This window comes from Piliocolobus tephrosceles, chromosome 2 (assembly GCF_002776525.5).
Source record: "Piliocolobus tephrosceles isolate RC106 chromosome 2, ASM277652v3, whole genome shotgun sequence".
NCBI lineage: Eukaryota > Metazoa > Chordata > Mammalia > Primates > Cercopithecidae > Piliocolobus > Piliocolobus tephrosceles.
Genome location: NC_045435.1, coordinates 166,008,449 through 166,028,121, shown reverse-complemented (window position 1 = coordinate 166,028,121; position 19,673 = coordinate 166,008,449). Strand labels below are relative to the sequence as shown.

The following is a 19,673-nucleotide window of genomic DNA, read 5'->3' as shown; positions in this document are numbered from 1 at the left end:
TTTCAAAGAGTCGGAGCCTCTTTCTCTAGTCCACAATTAGCTGCCAAAGGTTTCTGCTCAGAAGAGTGACACACTGACAGTCCTGTTTTTAAAATGTAGATGAGGAACTGGCACAAAGGATGAATCAGAGGAAGGAGACGAGAATCAAGGGAAACTGTGATGATGAACTGCGGGGGAAGCATCAGGAAGGGGACTGATGTTTAGAAGGAAAAATCTCTAAGACTTAGTGATTGGCTGGTTATTGGAGACAAACAAAAGGAGACAGTCAAAGGCTACTCCAAAGTTTCATCCTGAGAACTTTGTAAAATGGCATCTCCATTGACAGAAATAAAGTCAGTCAGAAGAGATAGTGCTGGTTTCCAACAAGAAAAAAATGACCTACCCAGTATTTATGCTGTGACAGGCCACCTACGACGTGTTTTCCATGTGGTGTCTCATCTAACCTTCACAAGGATCCTATCACCAGATGCTATTTTTATTGGTTGTGAAGCTTAGAAAGGGTAAGCTGTTGCCCAAGGTCATGCAGCCAGCCAGTAAACCCAGAGAGTGAGAATCAAGAGGACGACCATGCTCTAGTCACTGCTCCCTATTGCCCCTTCATTCTTAGTTGGAACTGTGTGGAGGCCAGGTGTTGTTTAGAGTAGAGTAATAGCTACAAGGATAGGAACATTCTGTGAGTGTCTAACATGTGCCAGGGCCTTTCTATGCATCTCCTCATTTGAATCAACCCTGTAAAACAAGGTATTATCTTCCTCACCTTACACCTGACGAAACTGAGGCTCAAGGAGGATACGTAGCTCGCTCTGGATCACATGTAAGTAATAGTGAGCACGGTAATAATCATATCATCTAACGTTTATTGAAAATGTTACTATGTGCTAGCCATTGCCCTAAGTGTTTGGATTATCAGATAAGTTTTATAAGAACCCTGGAAGGTAGATACTGTTACTATCCCAATTTTACAGCTAAGGAAACAGACAAAGTTAAACAACTTGGCTAAGGCCAAACAACTAGGATATTTCAGGGCCAGGATTCAAATCCAGACTTTTGGGCTCTGGAGGCTACACTAAGTGGAGAAACTAAAATCGGTATTCTTCTCTGCCTAATGTGAGGAGAAGGTGCAACACGTGTGAACAGGTTGATAAGGGAAGAAGAAAAATTCCTGGAGATTGGAAGTCTGGCATGAGATTGGATCAGATCTGAAAGAAAGGGTGTAGAGACAGAAGAAACGGGGGCTCAGTAACAGTGGTGATATCAATCGTGCAGTGTTTGGTGGTCTTTAACAGGCTCTACAAACACAGGTTGTGAAGGAGATAGATGCTTACTGTTGTCCTCCTCACCTTCCTAACCGCATACCTATTTCATTCTGAGGCAGTCTCCTCAGGTTGTAGGCCCCTGAGCTCTGCAACTAGGGACTGACCCAGACCTGATCTAGTTTCTGGAGGAGATAGAAAGAATAGAATGTTAGATAGCCGATTGCTATTTTGTTACTCACCTGCCCTGAACATTCTCTTTAAAACAAACTAGAAGACTGAATTCAGAAGAACAAATCTCACTAGAAACAAAGACTTCTCTCTAAGTAACAAAAGGGCATATTGTAAAAGGATCTCAGGGCAGCCTGATCTTTACAGCAGATAAAGAATTGCTTCCAGGTCCTTACTGATGCTATTTCCCAAAAATATGTTTTACCAAAAAAAAAAAAAAAAAAAAAAAATTAGACCACAGTAGACAAGTTCATATCACTTGTTGCATGCCAGGCACTGTTCTGAGTACTTAACATATGTTAACTAGTTTATAGACCTCTGAGGTAGGTTGCATTATTATTCCTGTTTTCAGACAGGAAAACTGAGGCACACAGTGATCCAGAGATGTGTCCAAGTGAATACTGTGAATTTTAATCCAGGTAGAGTTAGCTTCGAAACACTACACTCCCATCCATGATATTATTTTGCCTTTGTGCTTTCTAAAACTTTACAAAACATGTTTAACATACTTCATCACGTTTTACTTACCTCATGTAGGATCAGGTATTATTCTCATTGTCAGTTTACATGGAATAGAAATGAGGCTCAAAGAGGTTAATATACTGCTGAGAAATCACACAGTCAGTCACTGGCAGAGTCAAGAATCAGAATAAAATGTTCTGTTCCAGAGGTCACACTTTTACTTCCCTGCTCCCCTGCTAAACATCTCTTAATGTGAAATTTTCTTTAGATTTTGTTCTAACAGTTTAAAAATGCAACACAATCACATCTCCTTATTTGTCAGGGCATTTTGTGCCTAATATTGACACAATTGCAATGTAACCCTTTCCCATCGATCACATACTCCTCATCCCCGTGATCCCTTCTCTGCCCAACTTGGATCACTACTATCCCTTTGTTCTATTTGCAATTTATAGACCATTGACCAAGTGTCATCCTTGTCAAAATGAACCATTGCCTGCCAAAGGCCTCTTGTCTGACCTAGAAATAATGTACCTTCTCTTTATCCTACTTATACCAAGAGAGCATGGGCAGCTTCCCTGTCACTGAATGTAACTTCTTCTTCTGATCCTACTTCCATCCCCTGGCGAGAAGACTCTACCAAGCGGTCTGGCCACAGACTGCACTCCCCAGGGAGCAGCGCTCCTTGGTCCTGACATACTTGCAGCATCTCATCCCTCCATACTCTCCTTGGCTTTGTTTTTCCATGCCTGCTACACCTCTCCTGAGGGGTGCATCCCAAGGGATGAGGCTAAGCCCACAGTGGGCTGAATTGATAGTCTTAGGAAGACACCTTTTTAATCTGAACACAGGTTTGAATTTTTACAGGCAAGTTCAGCCCCCGGTGAAGCATGGAACTCATGCTGGCCTTCAAAGCAGGCCCCAGTAAGAATTACAGCCTTCCAGTCAGGTCTGAACATCAGTTCTTTTACTTTGCTCTGGAACTGTCATCACCAGATCAGTTTTTATTCTCAGTCAAGAAGGAGATGTAGCTGTAAAAGCTGTTGTTTCCCTTAACTTGTCTTCCTCACTTGACCAAATTTACCAAGCTGTGCGAGTTCCCGATGCTGGAAACCGGCCTGTTTTTCCTGCTGTCTTGGAGTGCCTTCCTGTCTGCCGAGGCTGCCGGCCTAACAGGTCAGTGCTTCATGCTGCACAGCCAACTGGGTGTGTGAATATGTGTGTGGCTCCGGTGTGTGCCCCTCCCTGACCTGGCAGGAGGTGAAATGAAGTCTCTCTTAAACAGTGCATGTGGATGGTTTGGGTGAGAATCAGCCTCTCTTGGGTACCCTGGAGAGAAAAACTAATAGTAATTCATCCATTTTGTACCAAGTAGCTTTCTTCCCCATTCTGTATTCTATTCTCCGAAATGCTTTCCTCTTTTCTCCTGGCTGGACAGGAGGTATGTTGAAGAGACTGATTTATAGCGTGATGGATGACTTTTCAAATGGAAGTCTTCATTCAGAGTGTGAAAAGATACCCACAACTGTTTTGTAGAAAAGAGTGGTGGTTTTCGGTGGCTCTTAACAGCAGGTTTCAATGTAAACTGGCTCTCTAGAGTATGCACATCTCCATACACATCGGTGTTTGAGATCTTCACATATGTTCCACAGCACGTAGGAAAACAAATAGCAAATGTGGTGGCTGTACAGTTTAATGTCTCTTAGCACAGAAAGTCTACAGAGGGAGTCCTCTGATGTGGAACAGTTGATAGAGAGGGGGCAGTTCATTAGACCCAAGGGCTGCAGATCCCAGGATCTGGATTAAGCAATTAGATTGCCTGTCTGCAACCATGAGGATTTGTACTTGGGTTACTGCAACGATTGGGTGCTTTTCCACGCAGAAGAATCTCCGTGGCTTCCAGCAAAATGTTAATGCTGTTTCTCTCCTGGAGCCACATTCCCTGCTTCTCCCAGGTTTCAATCCTGGATCCCTTTCTGCTCATTACATCTCAACTGACATTTGAGTGGTGAGAATCTTTCCTAACTGGTAGCAAGGTATACCTCCCTGGGTGTTTGCATTTTAATAGGTGATACTTTAGGTCTAAATAATAATAAAAGTTGACATATATTGAGGGTATACCATGAGCCAGATGCTGGCTAGCTGTCTTTCGTGGGTGATTTCATTAATCTATAGAAAGATTCAAAAGTGGAAGACTATTTCCAGTTTACTCAGCCAAACTTAAGTGATGGAGCTGGGATTTAAAACTAGGAAATTCAATTTTAGATCCTGGGTTCTGGGGGACCACGCATTTCTGCCTCAAATGCAACTCCATCTGTGGAATATCAAGCAGACCTCTAAGGGTAGGTAGGAGGGAAGTAGTTGGAGCCCCAGGCAACTGCCTGGTTCAGTTACTCCTTGGCTGGTCTTGGCTCTCCTGTGAATGCTGTGGCAAATCTTTTTAGTAATGATAACCTATTGCTTTAATCAACTGGCCCAACTTACTGCAGAGCCACACAGTCCAAGCTATTCCCATTGGCTTCAAGGGTGTCTATTGCCAATACAGAAAGCCACCCACCAGTTCTTATGACACTATAATCAAGACTACATTACTGGATTCCACCCTACCAGGCCAGTGTATCTAAATTATTTCAATACAAAGTATGTTATTTTAGTGCATTGCCACTTTATTAAGGAGGTAGCTGGAAAGCTTATGCATTTCAGAAAAAAAGTAGCATGTGCCTTCAGTGAAATAATGTAGGCAGATCATTTACATCACAGTCATTCAAAAAACATTAGTTCCCTTTCTTCCACATTCTGTATTCTGTTCAAGTTTAACTTATAAAATGATCTAAATAATATTAATAATAAGAAAAAATATTTGACCTTCTAGAAATGTAAGGAAGTATCTTAACTCACCTAATATTGTTTAATCTACTGTTGGATGTTATAATAAACACACACACACCCCATTGCTTTAGAATTGTCAATTTGTGTAAAAATTGTCTATTTGCTTGTCCATTTCAGCAAGATCTTGTTCTATCAACTACATTAAAGCCTAAGATCCATGGGAAACTGAATAAATTGCTAGTTTGCTTGATCCTTGCTCTTTCACACCCTTTCAACCTGATATCCTTACTGAGCTACCACACAGACCACTTTCTAAGGAGCCAGCATCATGGGATGGGTGAATATTAGTGTGAACCTCAGTAACAGAAACACCCAAGTGTCCACGGCTGCACCCAGGGGCAGACTCACTCCAGGGTAGTCCACTAGATTTAGGCAATGTGCCTAACAGACATTTGCTACACACCAAATTCTAGGTGTGAGCATTTTCCATTGACAAAGACCAAGCCTGCTTAGTCCGAATTACTTATGTGTTTGTTTGTTGTTTATTATTTAATCCTTGCCTATTTCCAAATTGGATTTGTGACAACTCATAACATAAGCCATACACATCACAGGACCATTTAGTTGAGGGTAAACACTCAAATGCTCTGGGACAGAATTTTTCTGCAAAATTAGGCAGCTGTTCATTGCTGTGGTTTGGCAATAAATATAGCTCTGAGCTTTCTGGCAGTCAAAGCCAAAAGGGAAACATGATGAGTTATATAAAGAATAATACAGCATTATATTTTTTTAAAAAAGTCATGCTTATTAAAGTGGGCAAAATTTATTTTTCACGGTAAAATTTTAGGGGAATTTATCACATGCATCTGTATATAAGGGACTTTGAACACCAGAAGAGACAGTGTATTTAACAATAATTTTAGGGAAGATGGAGGTTCATTCTTCATATGGTCATTTCTCATATAAACTTTCAAGAAAACCTGAGGGTGTGGCATCAAATTATAATTCTCGAATTATTTCCATGTAATAATAAAATCATTTTAGTTCTAATGCACAGGTAAACTAATATGATACAAAACTAAAATCTAGAAAACTTTTAAAAAATTATTTCTGAATGAATAGACAACAGTGAATATAGTAAACTAAAATGGAAAGAGCCATTAAATAGTTTATGAGTAACTACAGAGGTAACGAGCAATCATGGGACCTTGTATGCATTCACTAAAAACACTTAATGTAGCTCCTAGAGATGGTATGAGCATGCAATGATTTCCCAGCAGAATTCCCCAGGCCCTGACCTTTCAAAGTGGGCCCTCAAGGACACCTGCCTATTGAGCAGAGCTCTCGGCCACCTACCCATACTTCACCCTTTTACTGGTTTCAGAAATTAGGATTTCACATACAATTCTATATGAAAAACAGTGTTCTGCTACTTTAAAGAAAGCACATCTATTTTTAAATATATTTTATTTTTTCTTACCCCAAGGTAATCCATATTCATGGTAGAAAATTTAGAAAATGCAGATTTACAGAAGGAAATAAATTTAGAATCACTTATATTCTTACTGAATATTAACAGCAATTGTTAATATTTGGCTGTGTCAAGCTAACTATATATATATATATAATTATACACACACATATACACTTAAATATGCCTACCTAAATATACTCATGCATACATATATATATATTTCTTAAGTAACTTACTTTTTTCATTCAACAATTTATAATGAAAAAAATGCCATGAATGGAGCATTAAAAAATTTATAGTGAATGTTTTTCAAGACATTAAATACTCCATCATATGAACTTGCCATAATTTATCATAACAACCTTTTGATTATTTACAGGTTTTAATCTTCTTCTTATTACTGCAGTGATAATCCTTATAGCTAGAGATATAAAATTTTATTTATATAACCGCCTAAAAATGAAATGTCTGTCTGGTTTAATTAAAAGACTAAAATTTAAATTTTTGGAGAAATTTATCCAAATTGTCTTTTAGAAAATTTGTATCCCCTTGCACTCCCACCAGCAATCTGAAAGCAAACTCATTCACTCACATCTTCACCACCCCATATCTTATTTTTTATTATTATTATACTTTAAGTTCTAGGGTACATGTGCACAATGTGCAGGTTTGTTACATATGTATACATGTGCCATGTTGGTGTGCAGCACCCATTAACTCGTCATTTACATTAGGTGTATCTCCTAATCCTATCCCCTCCCTCTACCACCTCCCCACAATAGGACTCAGTGTGTGATGCTCCCCTTCCTGTGTCCAAGTGATCTCATTGTTCAATTCCCACCTATGAGTGAGAACATGTGGTATTTGGTTTTCTGTTCTTGCTATAGTTTGCTGAGAATGATGGTTTCCAGCTGCAACCATGTCCCTACAAAGGACACAAACTCATCCTTTTTTATGGCTGCATAGTATTCCATGGTGTATATGTGCCACATTTTCTTAATCCAGTCTGCCACTGTGGACATTTGGGTTGATTCCAAGTCTTTGCTATTGTGAATAGTGCCGCAATAAACATACGTGTGCATGTGTCTTTATAGCAGCATGACTTATAATCCTTTGGGTATATCCCCAGTAATGGGATGGCTGGGTCAAATGGTATTTATAGTTCTAGATCCTTGAGGAATCACCACACTGTTTTCCACAATGGTTGAATGAGTTTACAGTCCCACTAACAGTGTAAAAGTGTTCCCATTTCTCCACATCCTCTCTAGCACCTGTTGTTTCCTGATTTTTTAATGATTGCCATTCTAACTGATGTGAGATGGTATCTCATTGTGCTTTTGATTTGCATTTCTCTGATGGCGAGTGATGATGAACATTTTTTCATGTGTCTGTTGGCTGTATGAATGTCTTCTTTTGAGAAGTGTCTGTTCATATCCTTTGCCCACTTTTTGATGGGGTTGTTTGTTTTTTCCTTGGAAATTTGATTGAGTTCTTTATAGGTTCTGGATATTAGCCCTTTGTCAGATGAGTAGATTCCAAAAATTTTCTCCCATTCTGTAGGTTGCCTGTTCACTCTGATGGTAGTTTCTTTTGCTGTGCAGAAGCTCTTTAGTTTAATTAGATCCCGTTTGTCAATTTTGGCTTTTGTTGCCGTTGCTTTTGGTGTTTTAGACATGAAGTCCTTACCCATGCCTATGTCCTGAATGGTACTATCTAGGTTTTCTTCTAGGGTTTTTATGGTTTTAGGTCTAACATTTAACTCTCTAATCCATCTTGAATTAATTTTCATATAAGGAGTAAGGAAAGGATCCAGTTTCAGCTTTCTACTTATGACTAGCCAATTTTCCCAGCACCATTTATTAAATAGGGTATCCTTTCCCCATTTCTTGTTTTTGTCAGGTTTGTCAAAGATCAGATGGCTGTAGATGTGTGGTATTATTTCTGAGGGCTCTGTTCTGTTCCATTGGTCTGTATCTCTGTTTTGGTACCAGTACCATGTTGTTTTGGTTACTGTAGCCTTGTAGTATAGTTTGAAGTCAGGTAGCGTGATGCCTCCAGCTTTGTTCTTTTGGCTTAGGATTGTCTTGGCAATGCGGGCTCTTTTTTGGTTCCATATGAACTTTAAAGCAGTTTTTTCCAATTCTGTGAAGAAAGTCATTGGTAGCTTAATGGGGATGGCATTGAATCTATAAATTACCTTGGGCAGTATGGCCATTTTCAAAACATTGATTCTTCCTATTCATGAACATGGTATGTTCTTCCATTTGTTAGTGTCCTCTTTGATTTCACTGAGCAGTGGTTTGTAGTTCTCCTTGAAGGGGTCCTTTACATCCCTTGTAAGTTGGATTCCTAGGTATTTTATTCTCTTTGAAGCTATTGTGAATGGGAGTTCATTCATGATTTGGCTCTCTCTTTGTCTGTTACTGGTATACAAGAACGCTTGTGATTTTTGCACATTGATTTTGTATCCTGAGACTTTGCTGAAGTTGCTTATCAGCTTAAAGAGATTTTGGGCTGAGACGATGGGGTTTTCTAAATATACAATCATGTAATCTGCAAACAGGGACAATTTGACTTCTTCTTTTCCTAACTGAATACCCTTGATTTCTTTCTCTTGCCTGATTGCCCTAGCCACAGCTTCCAACACTATGTCCAACACTATGTTGCCCCCACTCTCTTGTGGCTTGTAGAGTTTCTGCCAAAAGATCCACTGTTAGTCTGATGGGCTTCCCTTTGTGTGTAACCTGACCTTTTTCTCTGGCTGCCCTTAACATTTTTTCCTTCATTTCAACTTTGGTGAATCTGACAATTATGTGTCTTGGAGTTGCTCTTCTCGAGGAGTATCTTTGTGGTGTTCTCTGTATTTCCTGAATTTGGATGTTGGCACGCCTTACTAGGTTGGGGAAGTTCTCCTGGATGATATCCTGCAGACTGTTTTCCAACTTGGTTCCATTCTCCCCGTCACTTTCAGGCACACCAATCAGATGTGGATTTGGTTTTTTCAGATAATCCCATACTTCTTGGAGGCTTTGTTCATTTCTTTATACTCTTTTTTCTCCACACTTCTCGCTTCATTTCATTCATTTGATCTTCAATCGCTGATACTCTTTCTTCCATTTGATCAAGTTGGTTACTGAAGCTTGTGCATTTGTCACATATTTCTCATATTATGGTTTTCATCTCTATCAGTTCTTTTAAGGTCTTCTCTGCATTGATTATTCTGGTTATCCATTCATCCATTCTTTTTTTAAGGTTTTTAGTTTCTTTGCACTGGTTACACAGTTCCTCCTTTAGCTCTGAGAAGTTGATTGACTGAAGCCTTCTTCTCTCAACTCATCAAAGTCATTCTCCATCCAGCTTTGTTCTGCTGCTGGTGATGAGCTGCGTTCCTTTGGAGGGGGAGATGCACTCTGATTTTTTGAATTTCCAGCTTTTCTGCACTGCTTTTTCCCCATCTTTGTGGTTTTATCTGCCTTTGGTCTTTGATGATGGTGACGTACTGATGGGGTTTTGGTGTGGGTGTCCTTTCTGTTTGTTAGTTTTCCTTCTAACAGTGAGGACCCTCAGCTGTAGGTCTGTTGGAGTTTGCTTGAGGTCCACTACAAACCCTGTTTGCCTGGGTATCAGCAGCGGAGGCTGCAGGAGATAGAATATTGCTGCACCGCAAGTGTTGCTGTCTGATTCTTGCTCTGGAAGCTTCGTCTCAGGGGTGTACCCTACCGTGTGAGATGTGAGGTGTCAGTCTGCACCTAGTGGGGTATGTCTCCCAGTTAGCCTACTCAGGGATCAGGGACCCACTTGAGCAGGCAGTCTGTCTGTTCTCAGATCTCAACCTCCGTGCTGGGAGATCCTCTGCTCTCTTTAAAGCTATCAGACAGGGGCATTTACCTCTGCTGAGGTCTCTGCTGCTTTTTGTTTAGCTATGCCCTGTCCCCAGAGGAGGAGTCTACCAAGGCAGGCCGGCCTCCTTGAGCTGCGGTGGCCTCCACCCAATTCGAGCTTCCAGGTGGCTTCGTTTACCCACTTAAACCTCAGCAATGGCGGGCACCCCTCCCCCAGCCTAGCCTCCGCCTTGCAGTTAGATCTCAGACTGCTGTGCTAGCAATGAAGGAGGCTCCGTGGGCATGGGACCCTCCAGGCCAAGTGTGGGATATAATCTCCTAGTGTGCCGTTTGCTAAGACCCTCGGTAAAGTGCAGTATTAGGGTGGGAGTTACGCGATTTTTCAGGTGTTGTGTGTCTCACTTTCCCTTGGCTAGGAAAAGGGATTCCCTTCCCCCTTGCGCTTCCCAGGTGAAGCAATGCCTCACCCTGCTTCAGCTCTCGCTGGTCGGGCTGCACCAGCTGGCCAGCACCGATTGTCCAGCACTCCCCAGTGAGATGAACCTGATACCTCAGTTGAAAATGCAGAAATCACCCGTCTTCTGTGTCACTCACGCTGGGAGCTGGAGGCTGGAGCTGTTCCTATTTGGCCATCTTGGGCGAGCCCCCGCCAAATGTTACTAATCACTAGCAATTTGATAATCAAGTTCCATTTTCTTCTGGTTTCATGTTATATTTTTATGAAGGAAAAGCTGTTTTAATTACATGTCATTTGCTGTTTGTATTTCTTCTTTGGTGAGCTACCAGTTTATGCCCTTTGTTACCTTTTTTGTTGTTACTTTTTTCCTGTTGAGATGTTTATCTTTGTCACATTATAGTTTAGTTACTCTTTATCTATGGAGAAAATTGGCTAGGACCAATGGCTCATTTCTATAATCCCAGCACTTTGGGAAGCCAAGCGGGGAGGATTGCTTGAACCCAAGAGTTCCAAACCAGACTGGACAACATAGTGAGACCCAGTCTCTACAAAAAAAAAAAAAAAAAAAACTTATGTGGGCATGGTGGCCCACACTGTGGTCCTAGCTACCAGGGAGGCTGAGGCAGGAGGATTGCTTGAGCCCAGGAGTTCAAGACTGCAGTGCGCTATCACACAACTGCATTCTAGCCTGGTCAACAAAGAGATACCCTGTCTCTAAAAAAAAAAAGAAAAAAGAAAAGAAAAGAAAATTAACCTTTGACTGTCATATAGGCTATAAATATTCTCCAATTTGTACTTGTACCTTTTAACTATGTTCTGTTTTGTTCGTTTGGGTAAGGGAAAGGGGTTAGCATAGGCATTTTCAAGTTTTATGTGGTTAATTATATCGCCTCCTTAGAAAGCCCAAGTGGATGGTATGTCTACAAACTTAGCAGCCTAAAAAATAATAAAAAAGAAAAAATGTATAGAAAACCCAAGTGTTTCTTAATGGCACTGTATAATTTCTGTTAAAAGTTGTTTGATTTTGCTTTTGCATCAGAAACCAGCTGGAATGTGTTTTGATATGAGGTGTGGGGTATAGTAGTGATTTGGTTTTCTTCCCAGATGATAAGTCACTTGTCCTAACACCCATCAACTTTTACCTACTTAAAATGTCTGTGTATGTACACACACATGTATGTGTATGTGTATCTGTATGTTCTGGGCTTTCATTTGTTCCACTGAATGTTTGATATTCACTGTGTCAGTTATTTCAGCTTCGTGGTTTATTTTAATATCTAGTAGGTCAATCTTTTACTCCTCTTCCCCATATTCAAAAGCTCCTTTGCTATACTTATGTATTTATTATTCCTGATGGACTTGAAAATAACACGTTCCAAACAGAAAATAATTTTGGAATTATAATTGGGGTACATTAAATTTTTAGATTAACTTGAAGAGAAATGGCATTTTTATAACATCAAGTCTTCCCACCCAGGAATATGTTATGACTCTCCATTTATTTGAGTCTTATTTTATGGCTCTCAGTAAATTTTTATAGTTGTCTTCACATTAGACCCACAAATTTCTTGTTAAGTACCTTTTTAGCAGCTACTTTATATTTTGGGGTGCTATAGTAAATGAGAACTTCTTTCTTTATAGTTTCTAACTGGTTATTGTCCATATATGTGCATCTAGATTGCACTGCACTGTTTGATTTACTCTCTCTAGTTCTAAAGTACAAAATTAGAGCTGATGTAGAATTAGGATTAATGGGCAGAAGTTAGACTGTCAAGTTCAGGAGGGCTTTATCAGCATCTAAAGAATGACTGAACCATTGTAGGCACAAAATAAATATTGTTTGAGCAGTGGAATGAATAATTTTCACTCAACAAAAGAAAAAAACTCCCAAACCCTGAATAACAGATCACTTTATAAGGTAGTAAGTGTTCTGTGCCTGATAATATTCCTACAGATTTTACACATCCACTGGTCCAAATATTTCACAGCAGATCCATACATCAAGTAAATGATATATCATAAATTTCATTAATCTGTAACTTTATTTTCCCAATTATTAAGTTAAAAAATGAAGACATATAGGCATGAAAGGAAGAGCTCTGTCTAGAGGAATGTGATGGACATGTGTTGGTTCTGGCTGCCCAGCACACATTCTTACTTCCACTGGTAATAGCATCCTGATGTCTCTTAGGAAACTACCCCCGACTCCAGTGGATAACATCTTCTAATCAGTGTGTCCCACCGTCCCCTGAAAAAGAGAATGAGGACATCTGAAGCTAGGTCAACTAGACACTGTTCCCCTGGTATGTAAAACTTTAGGAGGGAGAGAGGAGGATGTATAACTGCTGGCACCTGTTCAATAGCAGAGCCCTATTGAGAACCTCTATTTATTTATTCCTGCCACCAGATCCCTGGAGCAGCCATGATGCCTCCTTTCTAAGAGCTATCACACTTCCTTCCAATAAATTCCTTTCTGATTATGTTAGCCAGAGTCTGTTTTTATTACTTGCAAACAAAGAAATCTAAATGGTACAAAGGAAGGAAAAGTCCATTAAGTATTTCAACAGAAGAAACTGTATAACTTTGTGACAGATCAGAAGGGAAGAGAGTCTCAAAGACAGCACAGCCTCTAGGCTAGGATACTTGGGGCCATCTTATACCAGGTGCATAGTGATAAACAAACAAAAAGAATCAAGCTTTTAAAGACAGTTTGCAATGTTCATTATCCTTTCCAATTCAGCTTCTTATCAGATTCATCATGAACACTTCAGTGTAAGCAGCTTGCTCATTAACACATCGCCTGTGTTCACTTTCAGTTGTTACTAATTTCATGATGATCATTTGATTTATTTTGATCATCTTTTACTTCCAGGGCCACATTTGCAGCCACCTCATCTCAGTCTCTTGGAAATTGCACCTGCCAGTGTTCAATAGTCACATAGAACTTGGTTTTATGGAAAGAAGTGGCTTTTAGACATGCAAATGAAGGCTGGTGTTTCTGTTACCCAGAAATCTGAATCTCTGCTACTTGAAATATACACGCACATTGAGAAAACATTTATTTGGGAAGATTGGGCAGAATATAAAATGCAAGTGAGAAGTCTTTATGGAGGATGAGAGTATGCACAGAGAAATGGACATTAGGGACTTCTCGCAAATCCAGAGAGCATAGAAAGAAGAGAATGTATACAGATGTGTCTGCCCTTCTTACAAAATCAGCCACCGAGGCATGTGTCTCTGGTTTCTGGATCTTAGCTGACTTGCTAAAGGATTGGAATAAGTCATCCTAATAATTGGCATCTCTATTTTCCTTACTGCTAAAGTCAAAGGAATTTATTACTTTGTAATAGAAGGACATTGTACACATACAGAATGTGGCTTTTGGGTAAATACATGACCCTAAGGAATTCTCTCCATGAGGTACCTGGTATGCATGACTGCCTAATTTTGGATCAGGTAGAATTTTCTTGTGCAGAGGCCTGTTTTCTAAAAGTCATTAGGTTACTGAGCCATTATTTTAAAATGAATATTGAAAATACTTCAGCAGTATTATTTATAGTGTAATCTCTAATGGAATTGAATCCTGTCATAGAAGCTGCTTTCCAGTTTATGAAGATAACGGAAAAGCACAGCTGGACAGGTTGTTTGAAAATTCATTTATATACTCTGTTTCCCAGCTGAGACTTTAGGGGTCAGGTTTTCGCCAGAAGCAAGCTTTTAGGGACAGTCATTAAACACCCAAAGAGTAAGATTTCTAATGGCAACATTGACACCATGTCTAATGATTTCTCTGCTTCCAGGCATTGCTGTAATAAAGGCAGCTTCCATTTTTAGATTCCTAGGGCAATTTTATGTTCGTTGGAGGCAAAGGAGGGAAAGAGGGCCACTGGCATACCTCATTTTCTCATACAAAAAGTTAAACAGTATACAACACTATTTACTCAGCTTAGAATAACTTCCATTTAAGAAAACAAGAATCCAGAAATATGAAGGAAAAAAAGTCCTGATCATTAAGTAATGGGGCTGGGCTTTGTAGTCTGATTCTAGAAAGTAAACGACTCTTAAAAACAATGAAAGTGTAGAAAGTTAAAAACAAGTAACACTCTGGCCCATTCATTAAGGAATTGACCAAGATGTCTGAAAGAAAGAAGTGCTTAGCACATGCAAGTTGTGTTTACAACACAAACAGTTAAATCATCTCAATCCCTTCCCCCAAGCCTGTTCTCCTACTGGTCTCAAATCACAAGGGCCTAATTACATTGCCATGATAGGAAAAGCTGCACTTGGAAACTCAGGTGCTATATATTTGTCAAGTCAGTTCTTAAAAGGCTTTTGTAGAGTAAGCAGTGAGGAAAAAGGGGAACTTGAGAAAGTCTATTTTGCAATAGATAAGGAGGAGAGATTTCCAAATGAAATGACTATTACTGGACATGTTGAGATTTCACTTGTCTGAGTAAGTAAGTTGGCTTATTATTTCTCATCTCATCATTTCTCACTTGGGCAAAAATTGTTTTCAAACTCTTAAGAAGGCTTTTAGCTCAAAGGTGAATGTGTTCCATTTGGCTGGCCACTGATGCATTGCATGACTGAATGGGAAATGTATTTCTGGAGCTCAGTAAATAAAACAAATCTCCAGGAGGGGACTTAGTTTGAGTTGTTTCTCAAAACAAATCTGGCCAGTTTTAGCCTCCAAATACATGTCATTCGCCAGCATCTCTTACCTTAAAACTGGTTTGCTTTCTTATTGACAGAACCAGGTGAATCCAACTTAACCAACAATCCACCAACAAATGAGGTGAGGTGAGAGTGATTTCCAAGCTGGGGGAAAAAAAAACCCTGAGGCTCAAAATATTAGGCGTTTAAGCTGCAGAAATAGTGCCTACAATTCTCAAGGGGCTTAGTTAACCAGCACACTGAACCAAAGGCAAACATGCAATGATGCCATCTCAATAAACACAGGTGTAAAATATGTCTTCTCACGTAATAACTCATTAACTCACACCTGCACTTCCTTGAACCGACTAGCTCTTCATTTCAATATTCAAACAACCTGCACATGTAGCTAAAGTAGTGGACAAATTTACCCCTGCTTTCTTCACTGTAAATGTTTTCAGTTATTATTTAACAACTCTTCGTGGTGCCAGAAGACATAGGGAAAGAGGTAAAATTATTTCCCAAGAACCACGTTCTGCTTAGGCATGTAAAAATTGTCAGAAGATGGCACAAATAACATATGGGTGAAGAAGAAAAGGGAGTCAAGGATAATTCCCAGGTTTTTATGTCCGTTGGGTCAGTGGTTCATTTCACCAAAATGGAGAATACAAGTGAGTGAATACATGCAGCCAAAAGGAGACACAATAATCAGTTCATTCCAGGACCTTCAGAATTCCACAGAAGGGTACAATATTCACGTGGAAAAGTACAGTGGGCAACTGGCCTGAACATCTGGGGTGAGATTGCTGATCACAGGTTTAGGTGACATTGATGTAAACGTGTTAGCTGACTCCAAGGAAACGGGAACTAGAATGAGACCAGGGTAATGAGGGTAAGCCTAATGAACACCAAAACTTGAGGTGCCATGCCAGGGATCTAAGCAAAACAGGTTTTTCCTTCTTCTCCAGACCTCAAGATAATTTGCATAAGTACTCATTGCTATGTTATGAAGAATTTACATAGAGGATATTTTTAAACAAAAATTTCTAAACCTGGCAACATAGATTTGAAGTAACACTTAAGTGCATATCTATACTCAGCATTGGAGGAATCAGAAATAAGAACATAGATTCATGCTGTTTTCTATATTGATGCTCTTATATTCCACAGATGCATTATTAATCTGCCAACTGTGGAGTTGCCAAATATGGTGAACTAGACAGTAATTTTACTCTTTGGAAAACTGGATACTTTCATATTGCCTGAAGGATTTTTCCATTTTGTTAAATCTTTGACTTCTCAGTTCCAGGTTCACTTTCAGTGATTGTAGGAAACCTGTCAGAAATCTCTCTTCTTAGTAGATCAAAAATAAATAAAATGTGGCATGAAAAATAACCCATCAACCTCTTAAACCCCTCAGAGGACCATCTGAGGGCAAGACGTATTTTTTTTCTTACTCATTCTTGTTCTGTGTTCTGGTGATATAATCAATATTTCTGTCCAAAAATGCAATATTCTCTAGTCTTAGAAACCCTTCAAGTCTGCATTTAGTGTCAAGGCAAAGCATGCTTCATGTGACACTTATTTTTCTACTTCTGTATCTGATGGCTTCATCAACTTTTAATGAGTAAAGAATTCTGGAGTAATGTTATCAGAAGCAGAGACTGTACGTGACAATAGTCTTGAATAAGAAAATTTATTAGAAGACAATGGACCCTGCCAGGAATAAATTCATATAAACATTTATTCCTATGTAAGAATTAGGGTTAATCTCCGTGTGTCCTCTTTTCAAAGCACATAAACGTTTCTTGAAGTAGAAGTTCATTCCTTTGACAGATGTGGATTTGAGTACCTGACATGTGCTGGACACTGTTATGGGTCAGCGATAATACAGCAGGTCAGGAACCTAGCTCTTGAGGAGATAGAGGTCAAGAGGGAGACACTGGGTAATCTAGTTGACAGGAAGTCAAGTGAAGCTGTTAAACCGCATGCAATTCTTCAATCCCATGTATGCAGACCTTGAAGCAAATGTAAAAACGGAACCATGTATATCACAGACATTTACAATTGGAAGGTGCTTAGAGGTCATCTAGAGCAATGCTTGCCAGAGTTTCTTGACCCTTATTGGCATGAAATAAAATAGATTTATTATGTAACAAATGCTTATACATTAATGTTCGTTTTGGTTTTTTTTGCCCACAAGGGTAATTATATTACCTTAGAATATACAAAAGTACTAATTAAAATTATGATGATCTTACATTTTCTTCCTCCTTGCTTGGATTGTCTTATATACCCCTATTTGAAAACCACTGAACAGACTACCTTCCTCAATTTAGTGAGGAGGAAGCAATGGAGGAGGCAATGGATATAAGTTGCACCAGTCATCAAACTAGCAAAGTGTCTGAACTATGACCAGATAGATCCTATGTTTTCTGACCCAGTATTGCACATTTTTTCTTACATAATTTACAACCACACATTGAAATTTGATCATACCAACAAGTAAATAGACATACTATATTTAGTAGCACTAATGCTTTCTGAGAGGGTCCAGAAGTGGAAGTCATGGAGAACTGTATAAATGGTACTGTGTTAAACAAAAGGAATGAATTGTTCTCTGAAAATTGATCTCTCTGGAAATAATTTACTTGCCAGCAGAATCATTATTTTTCCCCAAGAATCATAGATCTCCTCATGCTGTTTCCTAAATTTCTTTGCTTGCCAATTAACGAGTTTAACCATGTGCCTCTTTGTGGTTTTTCAAAACAGTTCTTTTAGATAGCATCAAAAAGTGTTGGTTCTAGTTCTTATCCAAAGCTGTGTAAATGAGTCCCTACAGTCAATCCTTTGGGCTCTTGCCCACCACTAAAACCTCACTGTACAAACACTGAAAGGCAGTGTTGTGTACAAACATGAGTCAGATGCTCTTATTATTTTTTGTAGGCCACCTCCTGATTTCTTTCAGAGTCCCTTATTTATTTTAGGTTCCAGATATTTCTGAGCATGACCCACTCCACATGAACCCAGATGTATGTAGTTGAGTCCATTCATCATTGCTGCAGGGCCCCATACATACAATTTAAATCTAAGATCTTGGACATGTAATACAAGAGTTGCATTTAAGGATTGCTTGTTTTTCCAGCAGAGATGGAAACAGAATGATCAGATTTTATTTTTACTGGGAAAGCAAATGAAGAAATATTTTGCCAACAGAGGGTAGACATACTAGGTATTTTATATTTCTAATTTTTTGTATACCAGACCTAACAAAACATGCAACATAAATACCTTAGTGCTTATAATAAATAGTTTGACAATTAAGCATAGAGTTTATTAATTGTCTCTCCTATGAAGTTTTATATTCAAAAAATTTTAAAATTAATTCATGTGTATTTATTCCCTATCTATAATGGATAAGCCCAAGTGTGCTGGTAAAGTGCATGTTTCTCAGATATGCCCCGCAATCACCTGCCTGTCTCCCTTTGCTCTTGCTGAAGTCCCTCCCCATGAACCTGCACTCCCAAATTTTCCTCATCTTTCAAGATCTAAATGCCTCTGCCACTTTCAGGAAAACATTCTTCATCCCTCTCTCAGCTTTTCTAGCCTTAAAGAAATTACTCCCTTTGAGAATTCGTTTATTATCACCCACTATTCTACCCAGTTTTAGATGTCTTTGTATATATCTTATCTCTGTTAGGAGACATAAAGCCGCTTGAGGCCTACGCCTGCTTTATTCATGCTTGTGTTCCTCATACCCATGGTCAGTGCTTTACTCAGTATAGGATCTCAACAGATAACTAGCAATTGAGTGGAAAAATACCAGATACCAAACTAACTCATGTAAGTCTGGTAGCGTAATTGTGACATTACTGAGAATTGTCTAAGTTTAGATTACTAGGAAGAGCAAGCACATTTCTACCTGATTTCCTTGATGCAGGAGTTAAAGGTGAAGAGAAGACAACAAAGGTGAAAAAGGGCATAGAATGTGCAAAGCATGTACCATCTCCCAGTCACTTGTTAAATAGGAAATGTTGCTGTGTTTATCCCTGAAATGAGTTTCTCCAAGTTATTCCTTCTTGTCTTCTTCGTTTCATCTCCTAATATTTATGGCAAAACCCTATATTTACTTAAGAGTATTGAGTTTGTAAAGGATTTTAATATCCATTATATTGCATTATACTAAAAACAGACCTCTGAGACTGGTAGCCGCTAGCCAGATGAGAACATTAAGTCTCAGTAGGGTGAAGCTATTGGCCAGCATCACTCGTGTTATGCCTGTAGCCATGGCCAGAGAATGGCAACCTGGGAAGCATTGAGGCCCAAGATACCACAGGGGCTGAGAGGTATGGACCTCTTATTTTACAGCTCTTTATTTTAGTGGCCAAGTCTTCTTTTTCATATATTCTTTTTGGCTGCTTTTTCATTTTTCTTTGTCAAGTTTTTTTTCTGCTTACATTGGGTCTATTTTT

The 19,673-nt window shown here is 39.3% G+C and overlaps 1 protein-coding gene across 1 annotated transcript in view; it reads left to right on the top strand.

Moving 5' to 3' along the window:
- Window positions 1–19,673, top strand: part of SLC9A9 (solute carrier family 9 member A9) — a 595,600-nt gene that overhangs the window by 273,519 nt on the left and 302,408 nt on the right. Inside the window, exon 8 of the mRNA XM_023215367.2 lies at window positions 3,017–3,122. Within this exon, the coding sequence (XP_023071135.1) occupies window positions 3,017–3,122 (106 nt within the window). The remainder of the gene's footprint in view (window positions 1–3,016; window positions 3,123–19,673) is intronic.